General features: G+C 40.5%; 2 protein-coding genes across 2 annotated transcripts in view; one reads left to right on the top strand and one right to left on the bottom strand.

Annotated features, from left to right (window-relative positions):
• Positions 1–13,074, top strand: part of LOC139344607 (zinc finger X-chromosomal protein) — a 145,241-nt gene that overhangs the window by 92,801 nt on the left and 39,366 nt on the right. The window lies entirely within an intron of this gene.
• b4galt4 (UDP-Gal:betaGlcNAc beta 1,4- galactosyltransferase, polypeptide 4) lies at positions 5,034–12,138 on the bottom strand. Its single transcript, XM_070983718.1, has 7 exons — positions 11,966–12,138; positions 10,553–11,053; positions 9,752–9,984; positions 8,617–8,804; positions 8,307–8,429; positions 8,077–8,181; positions 5,034–7,946 (listed from the first exon to the last, which is right to left on the bottom strand). Exons 2-7 carry the CDS (start codon positions 10,809–10,811, stop codon positions 7,817–7,819), a joined length of 1,038 nt encoding a protein of 345 aa, XP_070839819.1. The 5' UTR covers positions 10,812–11,053; positions 11,966–12,138; the 3' UTR covers positions 5,034–7,816.

Raw genomic sequence — 13,074 nt, 5'->3', positions numbered from 1 at the left:
CTCGTTACTAACAGCTATGTGTTTCATGTTTTACTTTTTCAAACTGAACTGCAGCTTCATGGCGAACACATAATCAATGACTGTATTAAATGTTTGGCGTTGATGTTAATTGCAAAGCAGACATGTTTTCATCCCGTGTATCTTTGCGACTTCCTGTCTTGAGTAAATGTAATCCAGTTACATCCCTGCCTTCCCTGAGAACGATCACGAAAAACCTCCCAGCTTGTGATGATATGGTCCTCATATTTTTATCCCTTTAACAGTTTCACACGGAAAATTACAGATCCTAAAACCCAAATTACATAAATTGAGGTTTGAAATTTTACAGCTGTAAAACACTGAACTTTCCCTGAGGAAATATTTCAACACCGACTGCTGTGATTTACTGGAGACATCAAATTCAAATTTGACACAAGAGCTGAAGCAAACAGCATGTCCAACTAGTTTCAAATGTTTGCTGCAAACATTTGACAACTTTTGACATAAAGTCTCTGGAAACGCAGAAACTGACAAAACACTGATTACAAAAACCCCGTCTGGGCTCACTAAGCTCAACTAAACGTTTGCCACAGGCCAAAATATTTTGTTACCACTGAAGACGAGAGAAGGTCCGAGCGCTTTTCATACTTCTGATCTCAGACCTCCATCATAAAAAATGTCCTTGCAAACCTCTCAGCTAGCTTGTGATAAATTACAGTCAGTGCATATTGTGTCATTTAGCCAATACTGTGTCACCAACATTTTATTCCATTACACACAAACTCAAATGCTTAGCAACCATATATATGCGGTGAAAATACTCGCAAATCTAAAATATTTATAACTATAATCTACTTTTTTTTTCATCCTAACCCACTTGGGTGCAGTGGTAACAAGCTATGAAAACAGCACTGACAAAATACCGCCTTTTAAGCTAATATGACGAACTTGGTTGCAAATGCACACATTCACCAAATATGGAACCACATTATCGTTCATTTGGAGTCGTTTTTGTGTCCACCTGAAGAATAAAAATCCAATATTCACTCTCCTTTTAGCTCTGTTTTTGGTCTCCAAAAGCTCCTGAGGGAGATATCTACATCTTTAGCTGCTAAATGCTCTATTATGTTCAGCAGCTAACACTGTTTTTCACTGATTTTCTGTTAAATGCAGCTGCCTGTTGCAGCCAAAAAACTGATGAGCGCTGTGAGAGTGAACCAAAACGGTCAAGTTGCAAGCTGGAAAAAGTCAACTGCAAGCAACCATGCGATCCTTTGTTCATATAAAGATTTTTATTATAGCAGCTTTAAGTACGTTAGTTAAATATTCCAGTTATTAGTGTGTGGGTTTTTTTTTTTCTTTTTGCATGTTTTCCCCTTGAAAACTTTTTTTCTGTTTGCAGCTTATTGCCTTCTTATTCCATTTCAGTATACTGGGGGAGCCTATCCCAGCATGCAATGTCCCAGAGGAAACGTAACTGATAAAACACACACACACACAGACACACAAACATTCCCATCTGCAGGCTCTGTGGAGTGCTCGGTTCGACTGACCTGCATGACTTTGCACTGTGGGAGAAAAAGTGAAGCACCCAGAGGAAACTTGCTCAGACTCTGCACAGAGAGGACCCTGGATCTTCCTGCTGTAGAGGGGTTGCCCTGAAATACCGCCATGAAATCAGTTCACATTGTCAATTAATCAATTAAAACGTGGCCTGCTTTCCATCTAGTAGTTAAGTATTTTGTATGAATGTGTGCAAATTCAGCCAAAACGTTTGGAAATACCAGTGAAATCTGGATTTTATATTTTGAGACGTTTTTCCATAAATTATTGCTCCTCTTACTGCTGCAAATAAAGATACTAATGAATTCTTACACTTGTAGAAGTTACTATGTTTAGAAACAGGAACAGTACACATTGTAGGCACCACAGGCATTCTTTCTTTCAGGCGTCTGAATGGACTGGTTTGTTGAGTGGATCGCAGTGTTCTGACTTACAGAGTTGATATTTTTGTGCTAAAGTCTGAATGTCACATGTGAGCTACATGACCAGGCCTGGCCTCCACAAGACAAAGCCTTCTTTCTGTGCCATAGGAAGAGGAGATGACATCATATTGTCCATACAAAGCCTCAGATATCCCGCTCTTTCTCTGCACTGGTAAAAAAAAAAAAAAGGGGGGGGGGGGTCTATGCTGAGAAGACATTTCATTTTATGTGAATAATATTCTTGTTCTAACGTTCAGTTCATGTCCTCAGTAAATCTGCAGCAAAATTTAGCTCATACTTAATGCCACAGAGAATAAATGATGCAAGCTGACTGAAGATAATGGGCTCTATTTTCGACTCCGCCGCCGGCGCGGCGCAGTGGTATTTTCGAGCGGCGCAGGCAGGCGCACGGCGCATTTGGTATTTTGGTAGACCAAGGCGTACAGAGGTGAGCCAGGATGGGCGTTGCGGCGCAGTAGGGGGGAGGTGTCGGCATAATGAGCCGGCGCATTGGAATTTTCGACCATTTCGGTCTGCGCCGGCGGCGTAAAAGTGCGCTGAAAGCTCGCCACCTCAGACCTGGTCAACTCTGTGCGCCGGCGGCGCTAGTGGATTTTTGTAAGCCGGCGGAGTCGTGCGCTCACGTCACCGATACCTCACAGGCAGGTTTCCACAGTGTCTGGCATTTCACTGCGATCAATTATTAGCAACAGCCGCGATTCAATGCAACTATCTGAGTCAGCACATACAGTCAGACCTAAATTTATATATTTTGATCCGTATCTCATCTGACCACATCGAAAGCGCGTTCGGCACGCATAATGGTCACTCAATCTGACTGAATGTACACAGGTGAAACAGGGATGTCTGGTGATCTGTGACTCAAATTGCCTGGTGACGAATGTGTATGCCACATTCCCCGGGTCGGCACATGACTCGTTCATCCGGCGAATTCTGGCATCCCTACAGTCTTTCAGGGGGACACCTCTCTGGATGTGTGGCTGCTAGGTAATAACGGCTATCCACTGAAAACGTGATGACGCCATATATCACACCGTCAACAAGACGGCAGCGTGGTTTTAACGGTGTTTCCAGCAGTGCTCGGTCAGTCATCGAACGCACACTGCAATCAATAATTAGCAACAGCGACGATTCAATGTAACTGTCTGAGTCAGCACATACAAGCGCGTTCGGCACGCGTAATGGTCACTCACCCTGACCGAATGTACACAGGTGAAACAGGGATGCGAACTAATCGGTTAACGTCGCTGTGCCAACAGAAACAGCCGTAGCATCCTACAGAGCATATATACTGCATCTATCTCAGAGCACTCGAGAGACAGAGAGAGACAGACACATGAAAAAACGTAAGTGATGATGTTGTCCGCTATTACCCACATCATTTCATTCCAAATACAAATGTTATCATTGTAATGCTTAACGTTATCTGCAACGATGGAGTACATCATTGCTTTGAGGAGGATGAACAGGAGGCCAAGGATTTACCATCTAAGGACCTCATATTTAGACATCAGAATCAGAATCAGAAATTCTTTATTTATCTCCAAGGGGAAATTGTTTTGTTGCAGTGCTCCTTACAAGAATAGAATTAGAATAAAATTAGAGAAGAAAGAAAAGAAAGAGAACTATATATATAAAAAGCAAATATAAAAACAAAATATTTATGTTGAAAATATAAATATATAAACAAAATATACCACAAAATATAGAGCACAATATAAAACAATATATACATATATATATACTGAGAAAAATTAAACAGTATATACAAACGGTTGTGCAAAGTAATACAAAGGGATGTCAGGAGACATGAGTGACGTCAGTCTCCTGGAAACTTGCCATGCGCCTCGCCAGCGGCGTTCTTAAAGGTGAGGCGAGGAGCTACTGTGATTGGTGAAGATTTGACTCGGCTGTGCCAAACCCACTCCACGCCTTCTCCCCTCCCTCTTTCCGAGTTGCGCCGCTGGGTGGGACTGAAATGAGAAGGAGGAGGAGATGCGCCGGCGGCGCAGCTCACGAAAATACCAAAGTCTGCGCCGCCACGCCCCATCGGCGCAGCGGACCTGACCTTGCGCCGCGCCTGCGCCTCCGGCGGCGGAGTCGAAAATAGAGCCCATAGACTGTAAAGTTCATCTTTCACTGAGATAGAGTACTCTGGTGTTTTGTTTTGGTGTTATTCTGTCAGTGGTACACATTCAAAGACTTGTCATGATTTCTTATTTCACTCTGATGTGAAAAAAAAGAAAGAAAAAGAAAAACAAACTACCTCAACAAATAACTTGTAATGGTCTAATCTGTTAAGAAAACCAGCAACATTAATGTATGCCTAACCCATTGACAGCCAGCCTAAATCTGGAGAGAAATTTGTGGGTTGGCATTGTGACACTACACATAATGTGGTTACTGTACGAGTCCAGATAAATAAAACTGAACCATTATGCGAGGACAGCAGTGAAAAGTCAACCATAAAAGGGGATTCCACTCGCCCTCAGCAGTATATGAGGGGTATGTCACTGGCCAGTTCATGTTTAGGATGCTAATGTGTCATGGAGGGATTCAACTGCTTTTTAAAGGACTCGATCTATCATCTATTCAAATCCCTGGTTTTTATTCTTGAACACGCTCTTTCTGTGTGACAGCTTCCCACATTTCAACCAAACTTAATCAGGTTGTTGTCATAATCTACTAATGTAGCTACTGCTCTGCAAATTGCCTGGCACTTGAAGCAATCATTTGGTAATTCACTCAGCTCTCTGATAGTGGACATTGTGCTCTCCCCCTGTGGTCAGATTCCTGCACTGCAGGCTGGCTTTGTGGGACAGCATGTAACTTCACATGGTGGATTAATTATGCCATTCTAAATCCACAGGAAGAAGGTGGATTTAACTGTCCAACTTGCAGTTTTTGTTCCGAGTGGCTCTCACTGATATTTTTATCCACTTGTCAGATCCTTTTGCAGCCATGATCAACACAAATAAAACAAACAACAAACCGAAGTACCAACACTTCTGATTTTTGCCCTGGAACACACAAAACTATGAGACAATTCATAAGAAAAAATATTGTTTATTATAAATGTATTCTAAAAAGAAAATAATCCCCTTCTCTGTCATGATGTGGGCTCTACAATCAACACGAACACAACATGACAAATCATCCCACACCAACATTCAAACATTCAAAACAAAGAGTTAATATGGCATCGCTTTAGAGTTTACACAATGAGTCAGCAACTACAAAGTCTAGATTATCACAAATCTTTTGGTTATGGTCATTTTAGAAAATCATCTTGAGACGTCGCAGGTTATCTTGTTTCACTAACAATATTTTTACATGTAAAATGTTGGAAACCCACAGTAGAAAAAAAAACATTGTATGTGTATCTATAACAGTGCTAACTCTCTTCAAGAGCTTCACAATGGCTACAGCATACTGCACTTATGAAGAGCTGTTCAGAGCAGCGGTGTGAAGTTTAGAGCATTATGTAGTTCTGACCATAATGAGGCGTGGCTCAAGTAAACTACAACCATGCTTGTTATTTGTAGCAGAGAAACATGGCTCAGTCTCTTAAAATAAGCAGGTTTTGCTGGTCAGACACTGTCAGACAAAATGTAGTTGCATTAAACCTGCAGCTACACTACCTTCAAAATATAAATTAACAAAGAAATTTAAAATGAGTGTATCAGATAAACATGGATCAAAGCAGAAGTATGCAGATTTTTCTAAACTTAAATGTCTTGAGATACAGAAAAGGTGATGCTGATTTGTCTCAAAAGACTACAATCATAATTTTAAACATGCTAAAAGTTCTTTCAGCCTTTATTTTAACAGGGCAATGCATTGAGGCAAAGACCTCGTTTACAATAAAGCTGAGTAAAAAAAAGAAAAAATAGACAAAAGTTCTGAGACACCAAGAAACACAAATAAAAAAAAGTAATAAATAAAAATCCACCACCCTTTAATCCCTACTTAAAATCAAGCATGTCGGACCTATAAAGAAAAGTAAACGGTTTTAAAAAAATCTTCATCATTAAGGCTCGCAAATCTACTTTTCAAGACAAAAAACATTGATCCTCTCAAAAATGGTCATGGTTATTAAGTTCTGTCAGTAAAGTCAGTTGGTCCGAGCCCGTGTTTTGTGTAAAGCTGAAAATACGAACAATAATTTATTGATTCTTGAGCAGCCAGAGGTTCAAAGTGCGAAGAGCAGAAATAAGAACTAACTTTGTAAAAGGCCTTATTCACAGCAGAGTTTGACACATCGAAGCAGGAAATGCACAATTCTAAATGACACGTTAATAAGGCTGCGTTTCATGTGAGAGAGCCAGGTTAGGTTTCATGTAAGAAATGTTCAGTTTACCACCATCAATACAAATGATCACCATTTTCAAAATAACATGTTTCAATTGAAAGACTTGATATGATCAGCCCTCAGTTATCTAGCATTATTAGGATTACTAAGGTTTCATTAATATGTTCACATTGATTAGTTTTATCTTTACAGATAATCTAACAGGCTGTTGTAGGCATTAGTTTGTGAAAAAGTGATAAGCTAATAGTACATCAAGGCTCTGCTGCTGTTACGTTTTGTCTTTCTTTCACTGAATGCAGCAATTAATCATCAAAGCAGCCTTGAATCAAACTTAAAAGTGCACTTCATCTTAACAGGCTCTGCACACCAACAAAGGTGTTACCAGTTATCTGGCTGATTAGACCTCTGCTCATGTTATAAGGTGCAAACAGTTCTGTTTGAACAGGGGCAACGAATCTCAGTTCAGACTGCAGGCAAAGATTTGAGATTTGTTTTTCAAAGGGAGACTGTCGGTGTCTGCAACACGAACGCTGGCAGCATGGCTTTCCAATGCAGAAGCATAAGAAATAGCGATCCACCATCTCACCCTCCAAACAATCGTGCTGTCAAGTCACGGTGCAGCAGACTTGTTCTTTCTGTGGTCGCCCATTCCGCTCTGCTAGTAGCAGCAAGCATTGTCCTCAGTCACTCTGGATTTGATGCCGTTGCATGTGCGTGTTACAAGTGATACAGAACAAACTCTGAAGTCCAATTTGAGTGGCCAGAGTGTACAAACTGAGATCCATCTGTGCAAATCTGATAAGAATCGCATCTCAAACCACCAACAAATGTGGCTTAGATCCGATTTGCAAAAATTTGGCATTTCATGTAGCTGTTAATCAATCAAAGTCTGTACCTCTCTGACAGCCCTGAGGCAAGGTCTAATCAGCCAAAAATAAGTGACAATACCTGGTTCTGTGGGGGCTTTAGAAAGTCAATACAACCTCACAGTAAAGCACACAAAATACACATGTTTCTGTCTTATATCCTGCAGGCAAATAATAAGGCATATGCATAAATAACAGCAGCTGGATGTTTTGACAGGAATATGTATAGGCCAACTTCTTTATTTGACCAGAGTCAATTAATAATGAAAATGTGTGTCAGTGTGAACAGAATATTATGTTATATATTATCATATTATTATTATTTATCATAATACACAGAATATTGTAATGTAATCTATTACTCTCAAATGAAAGTAACAACTAATATGTGATGTGTTACACTTCTGAAACAACACTGACTGGTACAAATGAAAAGAAATAAAGGCCCCATGATATGCCAAAATGTGCCAAGATAAAGTTGCTGGCTGACTTTTACTTCAAAATGTAAACTGATCAAAACAATGTGCGCTTTGTGTGCTTAATATGTTCTCTGTACACATGTAGCTTTTCTGCACTCAGTGACCGAAACATGCTGTATAAAATCCATCATAGATTTTCTACTAAGAGCAGGCTTCCTGTCTAACATCTCAGCTCTATGGCTTACCGATGTCCACAGTGATGTTCACATAAAGAGGCAGCCTCTCTATGGACAAAGTCTTATATGAGCAGCTGTTGAGTCCGTCCTTCCTCCATACCTGCTGTGTTTGCCTTAACAACTGCATCCTGGGAAGCAAAAACAAAACAAAAAAAGTTCATTGGAGAGATGAACTCTGCAGCACCGATCAGGAAGCAGACGTTTAAACTGACCTAAAGTACGCTGCGGCACATTATTCCCATCTCTTCATTTACTGACCTGTCTTTGTTTGCTTCATTGCCACTGTCCCGTTTGTGGAACACCATGGTATAACGAGCTACATCAGCGGGCGGACGCACAATCGTCATTTTCTGCAGCTGAACCCTGCGCAAGATGGCAGACCCACATGTGTGAGCGAATGATTAAAAAAAAACCCGACATTCACTCCAGATGTGCTCAAAAGAAACACCAATAATCTTAAATTCTGCCTCCACTTGTGTCTGGCCCACCTGATGCGAAGGTCATCATCCTCTCCACCCCAGCCCCAGTAAGAGTTTGAGAATCCATTCACTTGGCTAAACTGGTTTTTGGTCATAGCTGTGACTCCTCCAAAGTAGCCTTTGTAACGCAGCCTGAGAGTGGAAGAATACAGACAAATAACAGCTCTTTGTGTAAGAATTATATCAGGACATTCAGGATAACATCAGGCTTGAGGAGACAGACCTCCATTGATGCCGTACTGTTTGTTCATAAGGGTAATGTAAAGTTCAACAGCTGATTCATGACTTAGAGGATTTTACTCCTTAGTCACGTACTTACTTGTATCCTGTAGCATTTCGGCCAACCACTAAGTGTTTGGGCTGCTTGTCACAGACATATAAATTGTGATCATTTTCAGGAACCAGGTCCACGTCATGCAAGATGAAACACTCCCAACTGTACTCCTTCAGTGCCTCCAAATACCCGACATTCAGTAACTTGGCACGGTTAAAAGTTGCATCACCAGCCTTTAAAAAAAGGACAATAAAAACATCACAATCTGCCATCGTCCTTTCAGGACTATGTTTAAAGCTCAGTGTGAATGTCTGTGCTCTCCTGTTGTATCTGACGTGTCATTCTGCTTCATCTATTGGAAAACAAAGTCAACTCAGAGATACGATTTAATGCTACTTGTGTAGACCAGCTATTGAATAATTTCACTGTTACAGCAGTGTCATCGCATTCATGCTATTTCAGGAAAACAGACTGCTTAGCAAGTGAATCTGAGGGAGTTTAAAGTGCTTTGTAACCAGAGGACCACATAAGAACCAGAATATTCTAAAATATTTCATACACTGAGGCAGAGAAGAAACCAACTAATCTGGATAAATATGTAGCTGAGTGAGAACACTGCGTTCAAGTAACAGGCCAATAATTTAAACCAGTGTGGGTACACCATTAAAAAGTTCTGTGATTTTGCCTTTAAGTTACTGATATGAAATGTTTCTTCTGGGAGAACTTATTCATTAATTATGGAACATTGTTGAGTCGCGGATGATTTGCTGTTGGCATGCGAATGTTTTGCCTCACTAGCACTTTGTTTTCAGCTGTGGCTTCAGCAGTTTTGGTGCGTCACTGATTGTGATTTACTGCTTTCATGCAGTCTTTGAAGTCTACAGTAAGGGGGCACTGATATGAAAACTGCTGAAAAAAAAACAGAACACTCAGCAGTAAGCCAATCCTTTGGTTTTCCTTGCTTCCTCGAATGTTGCCATTGTAGTAAGAATTACTACAAATTACTGCATTTGAACACTGATTCTACATAGTTCTTTCTCAGATTTCTTCACTTGACGTTGCTGCTTTTGGCCAGTCACATTGCAATTATTTTGACAGACAGTGTTATTGTAACATGAGGCACACTTTTAGTGTGAGTGGTAATCTTTGCATTTCAATGTCATATGAGTTTGAGCAGTACCTGCTGGATGACATAAATGCCATAGTGTATCTGCTGCCTCTGCAGAAAAGGATGCAGGTGGTGCAGCAAGTAGAGGAGGTGTTTCTCTCTGTTGCGGTGAGGGATGAGGATCGCTACGCTCTGCCTCGCCGTACAGTCTGCGGGTGCATGCTTGCCTTCAGTCACTCCTTTGTTGTCATTCTCCACATCCTTAAGTGTCAGAAAAGGCTCGAAGGACAGCTTCACAGCTCCCCCTATAGAAGTTATCAAATTCACACATTAAATGGAGCTTTCCTGAACAAGCACTTTAGAACAGTTTTCCAGCTGCATCACATCAATTTATATCTTTTGCATCCTATATGTTCCTATACAGAACAGGCAACGTGTAGTACCAACAAATGCATTTCATTTTGAGATTAGGACGCTGATAAACATATAATAATCCCTCAATTGTAGGTTCATGTAAGATGTCTTGAAAAGATGTCGTACTTACAAATCAAAATCCCGAGCACAAAAAACAACAGCCAAGATGACAAATTAAACAATAGGTTTACCAGTTTTAAATCCTATTTTTTTTACAACATCTTAAATGCTGCTTCTGATCATTCACATGCATGCACAGCACGATCAGCCACTCTGCTGCAGACAGCAATGTTCAACGTGACATCACAGATTAATGAGTGCCACAGACCCTTGTCTGGGTTTCATACAGCAGTTAACTTATTTACCATCCTTTCATCTACAATAATGATCATCAACAGACAAAGAAATATCTACACAGTGGGTGCGTCACCACTTTGACTTGCACAAATGTTTACTTACTTAGCAATGGCGACGTCTGAGGGCATTTGACTTGGGGTGGTGGAGTGGTTGCATGCTTGGATGACAGCCTGTGGTTGAGGTGATCCCTCAGACTATCTGCTTTGACAGGAATTTGTGTCATGTTGAAGGACACCTGAATAGATTTTGCAATTTCACCTGAAAAATTTGCAATCCATGCCAGCACAGAGAGGCAGAGAAGGACCAGAACAAAGTACTTTCCTTTCCGCAAAAACCTGCCCACAGATGCACAGAAGCCCATAGCTGTGCGAGTGTGCTGATGTGAAACAAGTAAAAGTGTCAACTGTAGATGCTGTTAGTTTTAGATTATGATAATTCCTCCATGCAGGACATTTCAGCCAAAGCACTGTCAGCCACAGCTTCACTAATCAGTCCTCCCATGACAATGAAACGTGCTGCTGAACAACACAGGTGAAAATCCATTGCTGAACTCTCAATTTCCAGTTTCAGGAGGTGAGGCCATAAACTTGAGTTCCCCAACAACTGTGAATAGATGAGGAGAGAGAATTTGCTGTGGGCAGGAATGGGCGTGTTTGCATCATAACTACTGTGACATTACCACGTCACTTCATGTAAAGTGACTTCCTGAAAGGCACAAGCTGTAGTTTTAGAGTGACTCGTCTTTTCGCACAACAAATAACACCCTATGAAATGTTATCTTAGAAAACAAGATGCTGCATCCGTTTTTTGTCCCTTTGTGTTTGAAGCCATTTATTCTGCTACCCACTATTGAAAGTTTCCTGAATGGTAATTTTACACCCAGTAACTTTACACCCTTCTTTTTCCTCTGTGGTTTGACAACATTTTATATCACATTACACAGCTGTTTTGCCTCACTTGAATTATTCCTTTAGCAAATATCCTGTGATTTTATTCAATATCGATTCATATACGCCAGTAAATGTTCAATGACCCGTTTTGTCAGACCAGTATTTTAAAAATTAAATATTCATTTACAATAGCCTTTATTTTCTGTTGACTCTGATGCTTAATCGCTTTATGTTTTCAACATAACGTACAAAATATTAATATAACAAATTATATTAACACACTCTAGAAACTGTGACCATGAAAACATAAAACTTCATCTGGTCTTAAATGAAGCAGTGCAGCTTGCTAGCTCGTGAAGGCGGTTACATCCGTTTGTTCATTCTAACGTCTGCTAACATTTTACAAACAAGCGTCAAGCAAACATGAAGCTAATGTTACCTTATACATGTGTTATTAATTATCATGTTTTCTCGAGAGAGAGACACTATTACAGAGTAAAGCTTTGACATTTTGAACCTATTTTTTTCACCGTCACCCTGTGTGTGACGAGCTAACAAGCTAGCTACCTCGAAAAACCTTTGACATCTACAATTACATATGTGAAGACAGCGGGCAGGACACTACCTTGACCAGCGCTGATTGCTCCTTCTGCTCAGGATCACTGTCTGTAGCTGCGTCCTGTCTACCTGAAGATGTCACACCAGCGATGAATGATGTTAGGTAGCTGACGAGTGCGGTTGATACTAAACCTCAGCTTTAACAGTAGTGATGGATCGTACCGTGTATTTGTGACTTGTGAGGATTTGGGGCAGCCACGTATCCCAGAATGCATTTCGTAGCAACGATGTCGGACATAGACGTAAATTACAAGTTTCGAAATACTACTGTTTAGTAGTACAGAATGTGTTTTAAGATTATTTTATGTGAGAAAGTTTATGTTAAAACTTAAAATCAGTGGTCGATTCATCACTATAGGGCGTAGTTTAAAATTTGCTCCAAAGTTTTCGGAGATGTGTCGTCCTGCTAAGGGAGCTGAGATGGTGACGTCATCAACACACCATTTCTGCTGGATGTATTTCAAACTAAAAGCTTTTGCTGTGAAAGTCGAGATTTTTGGGAAACGCGTATACATAGCAGTTGTATTTAAGAGAAAACGGTTTTCCGTAAAGAAAAATCATCCCATCAGCACACAAGTGAGCTCACATATGTGAGATGGGGAGGGGCAGATGGTTCATTTGAGCTGGCAGCTATAATGGATAATATATCGCTAGTCCTCAAAATAGTCTTCCAGTGGTCTTCAAAAATGTATTCTGTGTTCAGCAGATACCTTATGATGTATTTGTTCCCATTTTATTTTTCTTCTGAATCTGTGATATTCACACACAGCAGCCCCTAAATAGTTTTGGTTTTGAAGGCAGCATCGGCAAACAGGAAGTCGTTATGCTTTTTTTGGGTGGCTTGATGTAGCTAAACACATGGCTCATGTTTTGTATACGTGCTTCCGGTGTGTTCTTTTCAAAATAATGCTTGTTGCTGCTGGTGACAGCTCGCTTATCTTTGATTTACATAATATTTAACTAAACAGTTCAGAGTTACTGTTATCTGTTATTCCCATCATGCAATGCTCTCTGGTGATTTGGTTCAATCTCTGTCTCTTCTCATGCCTGCAGATCAGACACAGACAACATGCTGGTCTCTCTGCGGGGCTACACTGGCTCTGAGGATAAAGGTCT

The sequence above is a fragment of the Chaetodon trifascialis genome, chromosome 16, assembly GCF_039877785.1.
Source record: "Chaetodon trifascialis isolate fChaTrf1 chromosome 16, fChaTrf1.hap1, whole genome shotgun sequence".
Taxonomy (NCBI): domain Eukaryota; kingdom Metazoa; phylum Chordata; class Actinopteri; order Chaetodontiformes; family Chaetodontidae; genus Chaetodon; species Chaetodon trifascialis.
This window is presented reverse-complemented; position numbering and strand designations above follow the sequence as displayed.

What these genes read in the sequence shown, in the direction of transcription:
- b4galt4 (XM_070983718.1), bottom strand. Translation starts at nt 10,811, where the DNA reads ATGGGCTTCTGTGCATCTGTGGGCAGGTTTTTGCGGAAAGGAAAGTAC. An exon ending in CGAAATGCTACAGGATACAA is followed by an intron (nt 8,430 to 8,616) that starts GTAAGTACGTGA and finishes TTCCACTCTCAG; the next exon opens with GCTGCGTTACAAAGGCTACT. An exon ending in GATGATGACCTTCGCATCAG is followed by an intron (nt 8,182 to 8,306) that starts GTGGGCCAGACA and finishes CATCTTGCGCAG; the next exon opens with GGTTCAGCTGCAGAAAATGA.